General features: G+C 49.7%; 2 protein-coding genes across 8 annotated transcripts in view; one reads left to right on the top strand and one right to left on the bottom strand.

The window, feature by feature from the left end:
• Cfap44 (cilia and flagella associated protein 44) overlaps positions 1-3,685 on the top strand; it is a 79,555-nt gene extending 75,870 nt beyond the window's left edge. For both annotated transcript variants that reach the window (XM_041673230.1, XM_041673231.1), the window contains 3 exons: positions 532-692; positions 1,822-1,956; positions 3,166-3,685. In XM_041673230.1, the coding sequence (XP_041529164.1) occupies positions 532-692; positions 1,822-1,956; positions 3,166-3,357 (488 nt within the window). In that variant the 3' untranslated portion in view covers positions 3,358-3,685. The remainder of the gene's footprint in view (positions 1-531; positions 693-1,821; positions 1,957-3,165) is intronic.
• Positions 3,686-7,975: 4,290 nt separating this feature from the next.
• Boc (BOC cell adhesion associated, oncogene regulated) overlaps positions 7,976-15,768 on the bottom strand; it is a 73,566-nt gene continuing 65,773 nt past the window's right edge. For 4 of the 6 annotated variants that reach the window (XM_041673413.1, XM_041673416.1, XM_041673414.1 and 1 more), the window contains 9 exons: positions 15,438-15,644; positions 14,931-15,112; positions 14,318-14,423; positions 13,944-14,066; positions 11,596-11,817; positions 10,687-10,922; positions 10,414-10,493; positions 9,634-9,824; positions 7,976-8,678 (listed from right to left, as the gene is read on the bottom strand). In XM_041673413.1, the coding sequence (XP_041529347.1) occupies positions 8,497-8,678; positions 9,634-9,824; positions 10,414-10,493; positions 10,687-10,922; positions 11,596-11,817; positions 13,944-14,066; positions 14,318-14,423; positions 14,931-15,112; positions 15,438-15,644 (1,529 nt within the window). In that variant the 3' untranslated portion in view covers positions 7,976-8,496. The remainder of the gene's footprint in view (positions 8,679-9,633; positions 9,825-10,413; positions 10,494-10,686; positions 10,923-11,595; positions 11,818-13,943; positions 14,067-14,317; positions 14,424-14,930; positions 15,113-15,437; positions 15,645-15,768) is intronic. The other 2 variants (XM_041673417.1, XM_041673418.1) reach the window with 1 other exon arrangement.

Genomic DNA, 15,768 nt, shown 5'->3' with positions numbered 1-15,768 from the left:
TTCATTTACTGTTATTTTCCAAGATTAGATGTGAAGTGGAGCAGCCAAGACGAGGTGTGGGAACTCGAGGGGCATGGAAAAGGGGTGGGGCAGAGCAGACCAGGTGTGCCCTGAGAAGGACCACAAGGACTTACTGTAATGTTTGCTTAGCGTGAGATGGAAGGCTCGACAAATGCCTGCTCCGTTCTTAATATTAGAGTCTGTAAATATCAATTAGAACGATCTGACCACTTAACAATCTAGTTGGAACCCATTGGTAGTTGAGGGACAGAGGTCAGAGCACACAAGCCCCTCGGGGAAAATGGGGCCATTTTACACTGGGTTTTGAAAATGAGGAAGGCTGTCCGTGAACCGCATCTTAAGTAAGCAGCAAGCAAACATCCACGGGGGTGGGGGTGGGGGGAAGCTCTTGGTAACAAAAAGTCTTCACGGTGTTGCCAAAGACATTCCTTGGCGTTTTCTCATCACCGCTCTGTCGCTTTACTAACGGTTGGAGCTACTGAGGAGACTGAGACAGTGGTGGTCTTTCAGAGATGGAAGAGACGGTCCGCGATCTGATGATCAGCAAGTTTGGCCGAGTGATCGACCTGGAAGCCCTGCAGACGCTTTCTGTGAACACAACACTCGAAGAACTGAAGATCAAAAAACTGCGAAAGGAGCTAGCCAATGCGAAGGAGCTAAGGATGTGGGAGGTGAGAGGGGAAGGGGCCGGCTGTATTTCGGGATTTATAAAATTCTGGTGAGGCTTAAGTGTCTCCTGCAAACTGTCTGGGAAGCACCCAAGGGCCTGCCTCACTTTTTTCTTCCTTCCTTCCCTTTCCCTTTCCCTTTCCCTTTCCCTTTCCCTTTCCCTTTCCCTTTCCCTCCCCTCCCCTCCCCTCCCCTCCCCTCCCCTCCCCTCCCCTCCCCTCCTCTCCCCTCCCCTCCCCTCCTCTCCCCTCCCCTCCCCTCTTCTCCCCTCCCTTCCCCTTCACTCCCCTTCACTTCCCTTCCTTTTGATAGCCCTGGCAATCTTGAAACTCACTCTGTAGACCATGCTGGTCTCAAACTAACAGATCCACCTGCCTCTGCCTCCCGAGTGCTGGGATTAAAGGAGCCACCACTGTCCAGCCCCTGTCTCACTCTTTACTAGAGTCTCGTCTCTCTGAAGAGACAGCACCAGACCTGGGCTTTAGAGTCTAGGTTGCATATACAACGAGTAATGCCTTAAATTGTGTGTACTCTCACAGCTTTGGACATGGCGCCGCTGTTTTCTGAGAATCCTGTTGCTCTAATTAATAGCATTGGCCTGCTATTCTAATTTGGACTTAGAAAACACACTGGGGGACTGGAGTTGTCGCTCAGTGAGGACAGCGCTTGCTTAGCCTGGGCAAGGTCCTGGGTTCAATCCCCAGCACAGTTAACAGATTGCACTTATATAGTCATCTGGAGGGGCATTCAGCGGCATCATAGCGCATCTGTGGGACTTGTAGGAGTCAGTTCTGTCCTCCCACCAGGTGGGTCCTGGTGATGGGATTCAAGTCCTTAGTCACGGCAGCAAGTGCTTTACAGTTTTCTTTACAGTCAAACCGGACTCAACGCAGTTGTTTCTGGCTCCGGATATATTGTCATGTACACATCGTGTTCCCTTTGCCTGATTGGTTTTACATTTAATTTTTTTTTCCAGTCTTGGGCATTGAACCCAAGGCCTGGTACATGTTTGTCAGACACTCTACCGGAGAGCTATGCCCCCGGTGGTGGATTTGACTGAGCTGGAGCCTCATTTGTCTTTATTTCCTCTCCTGTTCACGACATCCGTGCTCTGCCTTCCTTCCCCGGCAGGAAAAGATTGCTCAGATGCGGTGGGAGCTGATGATGAAGACGAAAGAGCACACCCGAAAGCTGCACCAGATGAACGACCTGTGCATCGAGAAGAAGAAACTGGATTCCAGACTGAACACGCTCCAGAACCAGCAGGTGTGTTCCCTTTCAACAGGAAAGTTTGCAGAACCCAGAGTCCTGCACAGCGCTGGCTTTTAAACAGACCTGGAGCTTAGACCACTTCCAGGCCATCTACCCCGGGAGACAGACTCAGTACTGGCCGTGTTAGAGTGGCTTCCCACGGGGGGGGAGGGGGGACTAGCTTTCCCAAGTGCCTCTGGTGTGCCGTGAGCTCAGCTGAGAACTCAAGATAGGCTTCGCCTTGATCTTGGAGAGGTAAGGGTATGTAAATGATACCAATGTGCTCCCTGAAATTGGTTGGTGCCAGGATCCATTTTCAATATGTTTATTTGACTTGACAGGATTCTTGGATTGTAGAATGATACATGCCACCCTATGAAATGCTCGCTAGGTTTTTTGTTGTTGTTGTTGTTGAGTGTTTCAGCTTGTCATTATGCCCATATGGCGCCTAAGGATGTACTTACTACAGAGTGTATGGTGGACAGCGCCTATTTAATGTTCACCGAGCTGAGTCCTGTCCTCTGGTAACCCCGCACCTTCTATAGTGTCTGCAAAAACATCAGTTGTCTTTCGTAGCCTTTTCTGCTTTCTATTTTCTTTAAGCATCCTGGAAATAATTTAAACCAGGTGTTTTCAAATTTCGGTCCCCTGAGGAACAGCAGCTACGTCAGCTGGGACCTTGTTCAAAATATGCTGCGATTCCAGGCAGAGAAAACCATAGGCCACAAGGGTTGCGCAGGGGGAACTGATCTGTTTTCATTGTAAGCGAAGTTTATATAGTCTTATTTGTAAGATTACAGAGAAATCACAGGTTTTCAGGTAGGGAAGAAGAAAGGCCCTGCCCTAAGGTCATATGGGCTTCCACTTTATGCATAGTTCACTGCTATTTTAGCATTTTTATTTGCAGTATCTATCAAAGGAAGGCTGCCTCTCGGCAGGCAGTCTCCGCACAGATTTCAACTGTGCTAGAATTCTCGGCTTTCGGCTGGTGAGAGGCTTCCTGTAGACTCGAGTGGGACCAATCTTTCTTTGTGTCTTGCCTCCGTGCCGGTGAGGGAAGGACTGAGAAAATAGCTCAAAGTACGTCCGAAGCAGGGTTGAATTTTAAAAGTTATCCAAAGGCACACATTTTAAGAGTGAGATTTCAGTAGAGAAATAAAAGTCCTCTGAAGAGGCGTTCACTGTTTAAATGGACCGTAAGACTGGTATTTTTCCCCCAAACAGGGAAATGCCTTCCAGGGCCCTCGGAAAGCGGACACAGTGGCAAGACAGAAGATCACCGAGCTGGTCCAAACCCAGGCAGATAAGATCTTGGCCTTAAAGGAGGAGATTGCCCTTTTGCGGAAGAAAGGAGGGCTCATTCTCCCGCCCATCCCATCCACACAAGAGAACGAAATGAAGTCTGTGGATGCTTAACTGCACGATCTTCTCATCTCCCACCTGGGAGTCCTGGTGGAACTCACCAGGCCTACTTCCCATCACCCATCCTCCCGCTATGGAGTCAAAGGCCCCTGCCATGTGAATTAACAGTATCTCTCCGCCTTAGAAATAACTGATGTATGATGTGTAATTATAGTTGTGCTAATACAGGTCGGATGCTCCCAGCCTAACTTGAGCATGAAGAAGGTTGGATCTCGTAATTTAAGAAAGCAGCTGTTACATACTGTGTCCTCGGTAACATCTGTTTTTCTGGGATTCTGAATATTTAGCCGTTGGTAAGAAAAACTATTATTCAGCAATCAGTGAGAGAACATCCTCTGCTTTGTCCTTGTGTCTTTTGAAAATAAACTGTTTGTGTTGAATAGTCTGTGAAGGGACCTAAAAGAAACAAGGCGAACCATGGTGCCAGTAATAACTTAGAATAGAAATGCAAATATGAACGTTGTTACTGTCGACTTCATCCAGCAGTTGTTGGAGGGCTCGGGGTTGAGGAAACGCAGACAAAACAGCTGGCTTTGGGTTGGCAGAGGTGGCCTGGAGTCACCCACTGCTTCTGCAGACTCCTCAATTCCGAGGCTCACAGTTTCCAAAATAAGTCAAGGGAGCTTTTCTCCCGGAGCTCTGAGACTACCGCCCAGTTCTATCGCCTCTCGCTTTCCTGTGCCCTGTGCCCTCTGTAGGGGCGCACTTGATCCATTACCAGCTTGGAACCAGATGATATAGATTGTCATCTCTGAGGGACGAGCGCTAGCAGCCCCCTTTGACTATGTGTGACATTTTCAACTCAAAAGTGTACTTGCAGTCTCATGAAGGGTAGATTGGAATTCGGGCCGCACCCCTTACAGAATAATCTCCCTGGCATGTGGTGTCCTCCCAGGAGTGACACTTTGGATGCCCAGGTGTACTGTCTGCACCCATACCATAAACCTCAGCACAGCTGGCAGAGGCTGTACTGGAGAGCCTTTCCCAGTTTCTGTGCCGCACATGCGTAAGCACAATATTCAGCAACGTAGACAGACACATCTGTGCCTTTGCGCAGAGTCAGAATATTGAGAAAATCATATTGCCCTGTCAGGAGCCATTTCAGGCTTCTCCTTTTTCACATCTCACAGGGCCTTGAGGTGGAAATCTTGAGACAGAAAACTTAAAGTTAACTGAGACATTGTATACTGACCTTGGAGACTCAATCTCCAGACCGCACCTCAGAGTGTCTTTTTTGTTTGCTGCTTGTCACTAACAGCAGGTGCTCTAGCCACTGACCTTGTAACTGCCCAGCTTAGCTGCCTAACCACCGAGCCCCTTCTTTCCTTTCCCCCTTTCCCCCTTCCTCAGTTTCCCCCTGCCCAAGCTCCTCACTGAGGAGTATATAAGATGTAAAACTTGGCCGGGCGATGGTGGTGCACGCCTTTAATCCCAGCACTCGGGAGGCAGAGGCAGGCGGATCTCTGTGAGTTCGAGACCAGCCTGTCTACAGAGCTAGTTCCAGGACAGGCTCCAAAGCCACAGAGAAACCCTGTCTCGAAAAACCAAAAAAAAAAAAAAAAAAAAAGATGTAAAACTTGCTTCAATAAGGGGGATGCCTTGACAAAAAGAATACTGCTTGGCATCCGTCTCTTTCTCTCTCCCATGTCTTTCAGATAGTGCCTCTTCAGACCCTGGAATAATTTAGGACCTGCTGGGCGGGTCATTGCCCCAGGGTGCATCAGTTTTATGGGCTCCAATTCACCAGGTAGTCTCAGTCTTCCTCCCTAGCGGGCTGTTGACATTTGTAGACTTTGACGGTTCCCGACTTACTATCAGCTCTCAGACTGCAGGTCACATCTCATACAGCAATGCCTACAGCTGACTCCAAAGTTTGAGGCCACAGAGCTCAGGGGGTCCCTCCTACAGGCAGCAAGGGACCCGACACCCATGCAGCGTCATTGCAAGAGGTTAGATACAGAGGCCAGTTGGAAGCCAAGCCACGTGATTCAGTCCAGTAAGCTTACTGGGAACAACTTTGGGTTCTGACCCTAGTATAGCAGTTCGGTTCTCAACCTTTGGGTCGTGACCCCTCCGGCAAACCTCCATCTCCAAAGATATTCACATTACAGTTTATAACAGTAGCAAAATTTCAGTTAGGAAGTAGCAATGAGAATAATTTTATGGGGGGCGGGTCACCACAATATGAAGAGCTGTGTTAAAAGGCCGCAGCTTTAGGAAGGTTGAGAACCACTAACTTAGCAGCAGAATTGCCAGACCTGTGATGGAAGATGCAGAACTAGGTCCAGACAGACCAATGGCAGCCATCTAGAATGGACTATAGCAGAAGCCTCTAGACTGCTCTGGGTCCCCATATCCCTTGTCACACTTCTGGAGTTCAGGTGACTGGTCAAAGCCTGCTGACGTCACAGTGTCCGCTGTCCTTTTCAGGGTGCTGGGTGAGAGCTGAGGTATAACCAGGAAGCTCTTGGGTCTGGCTTTTCTGATAGAATCTTAACGCCCATGTGTCAACCCACACATTCCCTGTCTACTTCGGGAAGCTGGCAGGTAGTGCGGTAGGTGATAGCGTTTTCCTTGGAAGGATAAATTGCTTACCAGTCCATTCTTCGTGGTTCACGTGGAACATGGTAGTGTCTGTGCGAACAAGACATGACATCATTGTGTCTCTACTGCTGTAAAAGGGGGCAACTCAGGGCAGCGCCACTCAGAAGCCATTGCTTTGCGTAAGGTAGAGTGGCTTGAAGCAACCCGATCTCCACACTCAGCTGTCTGTGCCTTTCTGAATTAAAGCAGACGAGTGCTAACTATAGCATTCATTGCTTTTTAATGTGTAAAATCTGCCTCAAAACTCAGTTTTAAAAATGTATCATTGCACCCAGAGGTGAGAGGGTTTGTGGGGCTCAGGAATCCGGTGGCAGAGCACCTGAGTGTCTATGGTTAGCTCTGAAAGCCTGGGGAACCCCGTCCATTTCTGAAGGGATGAGAACAACAAGCCAGCTGCCAGGTGTCACTTTTAGTGGCGGTCACTGAGGCCCACTTGACAGTTAGTTTAGATCATGAGGAAGTAAAAGCAAAGTGAGGTTTCTGAAGAAACAAATTTCCGACCGTCTGGAAGGTGAACTATAGCTCAGACTGGAGCTGGATTAGCAAAAGAGTGCGAACATCAGGTCCGCCCACTGCTTTCCTGGAAGGACTTCAATGGCTTCACTACCTGTGATTGAAATCACCTTAATTCCTCTATTCCAGTATTATCCGTTCCACTCCTATGATTTACACGTTATTTACAGTTATCTCAATAAATACTTTGAAAGCACTGCCTTGCAAAAAAAAAAAAAGCTGCATTTTGAGGCATGCTCTTGCATTTATGGAAAACGGATGCAAATCTATAGAAGAGCAGGTGCAGTACTTCTTCTGCCCAGCAGATGGTGCACTCATCCCAAACAATCAAACTGAAAGCGGGTCCCTGGGCTTCTAGGATTCTGTTTACCAAATTCTTTGAGTAGAAGCCGAGGTTGATACAACTCTTAATAAGATTAAAAGTGTCAGGCAACATTTTAGCTCTTCATTTTCCTAAAATGTACAATCCTTCCCCATGCAATGAACGCTTGTGTGAAAACTTGCATTGAAATTTCCAGTTTCCAGTTAGTTCCACATAAAGGTTTTAAGTTTATACACACACACACACACACACACACACACACACACACACACACAGGCACACACACAGGCACACACACACACAGGCACACACACACAGGCACACACACAGGCACACACACACACAGGCACACACACACAGGCACACACACACACGCACACAGGCACACACACAAACACGCACACACACACACAGAGACACACACACACAGGCACACACGCACACAGGCACACACGCACACAGGCACACACACAAACACACACACACACAGGCACACACGCAAACAGGCACACACACACACACACGCACACAGGCACACACACAAACACGCACACACACAAACACGCACACACACAGGCACACACACAAACACGCACACACACACACACAGGCACACACACACAGGCACACATGCACACAGGCACACACACACACACAGGCACACACCTACCTATGGATGATCTTTTGTGGAACAACACTAAATCAATGTTTGAAATGAGTCGATTCCTTCAGCATTGAATCATAACTTTAGAATGAGGGGACAACATGTTCATGTGTGGCACAGTACTAAACTGAATGGTGAACATACGCACGCACACACGCACACACGCACGCATGCACACTTCCCTAAGGAGGATTAGCTTCATTCCTGCAATTGGCAATCACTCACCTCCGGCCCAGGCAGAGAGCAGGAACCTGCTCCGCTCTGTCTGCTCTGTCCGTGTATTCCCTCTTGGAGGAAATAGTTACGAATGTCATTTTACACGAGTCCAAACACAATGTTCATTGTTTAAAAAGACAAAAACATGAAAACCATCTGCTACTGTTTGCAGAGTTTATCACTTGATGGGTTAGAGACGTCACGCGCAGCTATTTTCTGCTGGTCCTCCGAGACAGGACTCCCACCAGCTAAAGAAAGCGTTGACTCACACACGACTCGGCTGAAGGTTACAGAAGACTAAACATTTATTTGGAAGTTACAGTGTTTGTTTTTACAGAGATATGTTGCCACAGATGACTGACTCTGGATGGTCCTTAAGGTTTACTGTGCTGTACACATCTGGGCCTCTTCTCATGGCATCTTGAAAATGTGTCCTGTGCCACCAAGTCCAAGTGGCTTTCCCCTGGCTCCAGTCAGCTGCAGCATGGCTTTTGCTGTTTCCCTTGTGCTGGCTCTTTGTGAGCAGGGCGCTTAGGGTCCTCTGCCAACAGCCTCAGGCAGCTGCAGGTTCCGGGGGCCGCCTGAAGCCTGTCAATCTGTGCCACTGGACTTGAGTTGTCTTGCTGCTTGTTTCCCTCCTTGTGCCCTAAAGGGGAGGATTCCCTATCTCTCCAGAATTATAGAAACACATATACATTTATTTACAAGTGCATAAATATATAAATATGGCTATAATAGAAAAATAAATACCAATTTTCTCTGTCTCTTTGAAAACAACAACAATATATAGTCTTTCAGGGATATTGGCTTCAGCCTAAATTGTCGGAGGCGGTGTTTCAAAAGACACGTGAACGGATGGGCTGGGAGAGAGCCGTACCCCAAGGTCCTGTCCTGTGTAGGAAGGGTGCTGGGGACACCAGTCTCCTCCACTCACTTGGCAGGAGTCAAAACTGTCTACTTCTTCAACTGGTACAAGGCCCAAACAGCACCGGGGCCCTGCGGGGAGAAAAAAAAGTCGGCAACATTAAAAGCCAGACTTCCAAAGAGTCTTGAGCTAATTAATTGCTATCTGTGGCTGGCCCCACTGGTCACAATGGTCACCCTGGCCCAGGAAGGAGAGGACCACTTACTAACCACCCATGTTGGGACCAGAGAGTCTAAACAGCTTTAGAGTGCTTTAGAGTCTAAAACATGCTGCTTGTGGCCATCGGCTATACACATGAGACACAAAGGGAGACCCAACTCTTTCTAGGTTCAGGCTGTGATGCTACAATCCATTCCACTTGTCCAGACGAATCTTATTTTCATGATGATTGGTCTGTCTCTGGGAGCTGATGCTCTTTTAGAACTCAATGTCCTAGAGATGGTTCAGGATGGACCTAGAATTGGTACGTACATCCCAGAAGCTAAGAGACACCAGCTAATCCTCTGAAGTACCAAGGGCTCCCAACCAAGTCCTACTAGACTGGCTTGAAGTTGGGTACAGAGGGAACCACGGGCGCGGGCGGCCCCTGGAAGAACAAGTTCTGTGAAGCACACGGTTCAAGGGTGACGTGTGTATGAACATGGCTCCCTGATGAGTGATGAGAACCACTCCCCAATTAAGACATGACTCAACAGAGCAAGGGATTAGAGAGGCTGTCATGTGGCGAGAGGCAGAATCTGCAAATGGCCCTGAACCTGAAATGGAGAGACCAAACAGGCTTCCTCCTTTCGAATTACAGAATGTTTTTCTTCTCTGCTTTTGAGGATCACAGCGACAGTGGAATCAGACTGATTTGGTAGCACAAGACCCCCCACCATCTCCCAAGGCCTTTAGTAGCAAAGGGGAGCAGCCATTCACCCCAACTCCAAAATGCTTCCTTGAAGACAGCAGTCCCTTTTCCTTGAAGTCATTCCTGGCTTATGGGTGACCACATCAGACAGTTTCTCCCTGTTGCCCCTGACTGACCTGAGTGATATGGAGGATCCCACGAAACTTCCAGGCCAGGACCCTCCGGTGCCCTCCTCATTGCTGTCTGGCACGTGGTGACAGGTTGCTTCTGGAGATGACAGCAGTCTTGAGGTTGGAGCAGCTGGTGAGTTGAGTCATCCGGCAATGTGTATAAGAAAGGGCCTTCCTCAGAGCTCGACTTGGGACCTCTGCATCGTACAAGAGTAGATGGGATGGGTAAGGCAGGGCAGAATGGACCTGGCCTCTCAGGTCTGGCTCCTTTCCTCCCATCTAAAGGTGTCGGATCAGGTCAGAGCTGAGAGCACACACCATTCCCCTGTGAACACCAGGAGGTGCCACACTTAATTCAACCAGTGATAGTTTAGTGGCAGGTGGCAAACATTGTTCAGGGGCCTGCAGGCAAAATCGGTTATATATCTCAAGGGTTTGGGTGAGCCAGTGAGCAACAGGTGCTGAGAAACAGCTGAGGCCCCCAAGCAAGAAGAGAGAAACTGTGCACATAGCGCCTTGTTCATGGGGCAACTGAGCAGGAAGGGCATCATAACTATGCACACAGCACTTGCCCATGGGATAACTGAGCAGGAAGGGCATCATAACTGTGCACACAGCACCTCGCCCATGGGGTAATTGCTATAGGAAGCACAAACGGCAAACTTGGGGATCCCTGCAAGAAGCATGGCTTGACTCTGAGTGACAGACTTTGGTCACAAGGAGCTAAAGAGAATGGGAGGCCCTGGGGCTTGGGACTAAAAGCAGGAATGGGAAGGGCCTGGTTACCTGACAGCCTGCTGGCTCTGAGGGTCATATCCACTGCCAACAATTGTCTGCCTAAGTGGGCTGCTGGCATCTTCCTGCTGCTGAAGGAAAGAAGAAGGAAAGGTCATGCCAGGAGTCCAAGCAACTTCCCAGAGCTCACTGTTGAGCGGGGTGAGCTGCGGTTGACTGTAGGGAGCCCAGCCCAGCAGCCCTGGATGAACAGGGAGAAGGCCCAAGGGGCAGCTCATTGTCCTCCATATACACACCTGGGGCCTACACTCATGAGCCCATTACCTGTGCAAGCTCTCCTGGGCAGTGCCGCTGAGGTTTCCTGCCTGGGCAGCCCGCTGCAGCCACAGGGCATCCCCGGCTTCCATGCAGTCGGCTGGCACAGGCCCGTCCGTTGATGCCACTGAGGTAAGGCTGCCCATTGGCTTGATGGTCTGGAAGTCCTCCCAATGGCACCATCGTGTATTGGCAAGAGGAAGACAGGAGGGCACTTCGAGGAAATCCCAGATCTGTTGTATGTTCTGGAGAGCAGAAGGCAGAGGTATACTTAGCTTCCTGGGAAAAGCTCCCCCCCCCCCCCCCCCCCAGTGTCAGAGGCTGTAGGCAGGGAGATGACTGTCCAAGAGCCTGACGATGCTTTTTCTGAGACTTCTTATCACCCATTTCTTCTTTTGGGTGAAAAAGATAAAGACTTCTCATCACCCATGTGAAAAAGATAGAAAGACAATGGGGCAATGGCTTAGGGAGTGACGGTGGGTGAGAAAGGCCATTGTTTAGTAGGGGAGTTGGCTGAAGCTATTGCTATTTGAAGCAGAAATTAGTGGGCAAGTCAGGTTAGCCCACGAGGAAGGGAAGGCTCAAGGCAGTCCCTGTTGGACGGAAGAGTGGAAAATGGGAAGAGGTGGGGGCAGTATGTATACGAACATGTGTTCGAGAAACAGCTTCAGACATTGGAAAAGGACGGAGCAGGTAAACACCAAGAGAAAGAGGTGTGATAGGACTCTTGCTTTTGAAAGACGTCTGCAAGCCAAGAGGGCTTGCCTCAGATAGTCCCTATTTCTGTGGGACCTCTGGGGTCACCTGGTAGCTTGAGCCGTCAGGGAGGTCCAGCTTGGGAACCTGCCTGCTTGTTGGGCTGAGAGACCTCCTCCCTCCCCCAGCTCCATTCCATCTGTGCTGAGGTGTGGTACTCACTCTGCTTAGCCCAGGCTCTCCAGAGGCAGAAGGGGATGAAAGTCACGATGATGAGGACGATGGAGCCCAGAACAACCCCCACAATCAGATAGGGCAGGTCACTGGCACGGGCCACCATGGCCCCAGTGCCCACCGGCCGCTCCATGGTTTCGAGGGGTGGAGGCTGTGGTGGGGGCAGAGTTAAGGGTGGGGGCCGACCAGGCTGACCGGAAATTTTCCGAGCTGCAATTGAAGACAAAACTCACATCAGTATCGATTTCTCTGTCATTTTCTCTACAACAAGTAGGAAAACAGAGCACTCCTCAAATGCATGGATACAGGAAATGGGCCAAGCTCCCAAGATGGGGGTCGCGACAGCCCTTATTTGGATCACATCTGTAACTTGGCGTGTCACTGGTTCCTAAAGTGAAGTGCATTGTTGGAGTGGCCCGGAACATATTCCAGCATACATGTTTGTGAGCCCAAGCACTGAGTAGAGTGGACAGGGGTAGTCGTGTTTTCTGAAAGCACAATTAAATGCGTGGGAGCCGTGAAGGACCTATGGCGGATGACCTTTCCCACAGCTTTGCTACTTCTAGGTGATGTGAAATGCTAGCTACTAGCTTGGGTTGCAGTGGAGGACATTTGCGGACATTGCAGGACAGGTGATAACTGATAAATGCGAATGTTCCTCACTGGGGTTTGCTACTGCAGGGGAACCTGCATGAACTCTGCCACACACTTTTCTCTCTGCTTTCTGATGTCACAGCCTCCTGGTCTAGTATTCATTCTTTCTTCTGCTCCTCCGACCCCGGGAGGCCGTCCCAGTTCCTTTCAGCCTGTGTAAGCTCTGTTCCCATGATCCTCCTAAGTCCTAAGGATTCTGGGCCCAGGCGACCTAGTGTCTTTTTGTTTGTTTGCTTGTTTGAGACAGGATTTCCCTTTGTAGCGTTGGAGCCTGTCTTGGAACTCACTCTTTTAAACTAGGCTGACCTCGAACTCACAGAGGTGCCCCTTTCTCTGCCTCCCGAGAGCTGGGATTAGAGGCCTGCGCCACCGCCCTGAGACCTACTGCTTTTATCAGACACTTTGAGCATCCCCAAAGAATCAGCCATTGGTAACTTTCTCAGCCCCTTTTCCCATTCCTATACGGTCTGTTTCTCTTTTTGCCCTCTCCATCCCAATAGACGGCAGCCACCTGAGCAGTGCTCCAAGTGAAAGCCCCGATCTTGCTTTTCAGTGCTTTATTATCTCCCAACCCAGCATGCACTTGGCCCAGGTCCTGCACGAAAACAATGATGAAAACTGTTCTTTTCACCTTTATTTCAGAGTCCCAGCTCTCTCCCCTCAGCCCACCCGTGACCCTTATTACAAAGAAGTCCCATGAGAACCTCTTCTACCTCACAGTCCCTGCAAACTGCACTAGCTCCTCCTCTGGCTCCTTCAGTGACCTGCGATTGCTGATGTCTCTGGCCTTTCCCCCAAGCTGCCGCTTCTCCTCCCATTGGAGCTGCTTTTTAGGTTTGACATGTCCCCCAGGCCACTCCCTCCTCATCCCAGCCTAGAGAGACAGTCTGAAGCCCTAAGAAGGCACTATGAAGCTGCTTGCGTTCCCTGAGGACCCTGTGTTCAGACTGACATGAGTTTGGGCTGTGTGCACATATGTGCCTCTTTGGTGGACATGGCACCGAGGTCACACGCACATGGGAGGTGCTAAGTGAGTATTGGTGAGGTGAGCAAAGGCACTGTGAACTGGGACAGATAACACCGTTGTCTCAGTCACAGGCGAGTGCTATTTTCTCTGGATTCCTTTGTGATCTTCTGATTATGTCCCTGACAATACTCGGCTTCATCTCATTTTGAGTATTTAAAAAGTGGAATTGCTGAGCAATGCACACATTTTAAGAATTTTAATATTTCAGTGCAGAAAAGAAGCCTGGGCTTGTAGCCATCTGGGACTGTTTGAAGCCGGTTCTACCATATCTTGGCTGTGTAACTTTGGCCAAGATGCATATATAAAGAGTTTCCTGATGTTCAGATCTCCTTCCCATCTTACCAGGCTGCAGTGGAATTAAATAAACCAACCAACCAACCAACATACATACAAAAACCCAAGAAATATATCATATGTGGAACATTTCCATCTTAAGATGGGTTCTATTCCTAATGAGATCATGGGTCAGTTAATTCTCAAGTCTTTGAAGCATGACATGATGGTAACCTACACATGTCGACATAAACTCCAAAGAAATAGGAAGGGTGGCGACTGATGAGGTCTGGGATTCTTGGAAAGGGATACCAGGGTGGGTGGAAGACTCTGCTCAACCTCATGGGAATTCCCAGGACAGGAGGGGACCCCTGAAAATCACCTTTGGTCTCGCAGATCATGACGTTGCTGAACTCGCTCTCCCCTCCTTCATTGAAGCACTGCATCTTAATGTCGTAGGAGGTCTCCGGCTGCAGGTGGCTGATGGAGTGCCAGTACCTGTCCCCTGGGAAGGAGAGTGGGGGGTCACTATGGTTGTTTATTGCCACTGACTAACACAGGAGGCACGGGAGAATTACCTGGTGACCACCCATATTTCTGTTTTGCTGTGGTCGTTAGAAAAGAAGCATACTGAGTCTCTTTTACTGGATGGCTCCATGTGTGTCATAAATGACTCAATGACACTGGGCACAGATGAGGTTTGACCAACCCCAGACCCCCCTTCTCGGCAAAGGACACACTATCCACACATCTTACCTTCCACCATGTCCTTCTTGTAATCACTGTCGTTGTCGCTATCTGTGGGCCGGTAGTAGATATAGAAGCCATGGATTGGAGTGTTGTTGTTACTGGCTGGGATATACTACATGGAATGAAGAAGAGACATGTTGATAGTGCATCAGAGACATCATCAAAGCCAAACCACAAAGCTGTGCAATCTCCTCCCCAGGGTTTGAACTTCGTGGGGGCCCCAGCAAACATTCCTGAATAAGTCCCCCGGTTTCTCTGAAGAAGACTGTAGAGATCGGGCATGATTTTATTTTGCCGATGGGCCCCGGAGTTTTAAGAATAAATAAATTGCACTTAATTCAAAGACTTTGGTTCCTGCTGAGCCCCCTGAAAACATGAAGGTGACACTGGACAAGTGTTGGGACTCCCTGCGGTATCAGGTGAAAGGCAGGAAGATGAGTGGGAGGCAACAGAAAGAGGGAGCCAGGTCACAAGAGACAGCTAACAGCAGCTCCAGTGACCATCACCCTCCCAGGTCCCCCACAGGGTCCGAGCCTTCAGGTGTACCAAATGGGGAGCCAAGCTTGCAGGGATGTAAGAGGAAGACCATTCCCATGGTGTTGGTAGCCAGGCCGCTTACCATCCACTTGAGCATAATGGTGGTCTCGTTGACTGCATCCGTGAAGGTGATATAAGGGCCTGCCACGGGCCTCTCGTATACACGGCCACTGTATCCTGACACCACGTAGGGCCGGGAGGGAGCACTAGGTTCACTCTCCCCTAGCATGTTCAAGGCTCGGACGCGGAACTTGTAGGAAATGCCTGTGTGAGAAACCCTCCCTGAGTTCCGGAAATACAGTTGATTCTCCCACTGCCCACGGAGGCCTAGCCCAGCGAGATTTGGTCAGCTTTTCCCCAAAGACGTCTACACAGGACCCATAAGAATGTGCATCCTCCTCAAGCCACACAGGAAGTGACTCTGGCCTCTTCTGTGGGGAGAGGAAAGAGGAGGGGCTGAGGCAGAACCACAGATTCCACACCCGTGAGTACTAGAGGGGAGGATGAAGGAAGAGACCCTTCATTGTTCCTCCTCCTCCATGTGGTACCAGGGCAGAGAGGACCAGGAAGAGAGACACCAGGCCCCTACCTTTCTCCAGGCCTGTGATCTCCACAGACAGCCTCGAGGGAGGGATGGCACTGGTGGCCAGTATCCAATCTCCCACTTTTTTTAGCTTCTTGTACTCCACGCGGAAAGACTGGATGGGGAAACCTCCGTTGCCGCGGGGAATCCACGTCACATACACAGAGGTCTCCGAGGCCATGGAGATGGTGGGTCTGTCTGGAGCTTCTGGGGCTGGGATGGCCACGCATAGAGGAAAGATGCAGGAAGACAGAGATGCCATGGGATGATGCTGTGGGCTTACTAGACCCAGCCTGGCCCGGCAGGGCCTGTTCATCCTCCCAGTCCTCTACCTGCT

Source organism: Microtus oregoni, unplaced genomic scaffold (genome assembly GCF_018167655.1).
Source record: "Microtus oregoni isolate MIOR12 unplaced genomic scaffold, Mior012 000023F_ref0000262, whole genome shotgun sequence".
Classification (NCBI taxonomy): Eukaryota; Metazoa; Chordata; class Mammalia; order Rodentia; family Cricetidae; genus Microtus; species Microtus oregoni.
Note: the sequence above shows the minus strand (reverse complement) of the source record. Positions and strands in the feature narration are given on the sequence as shown.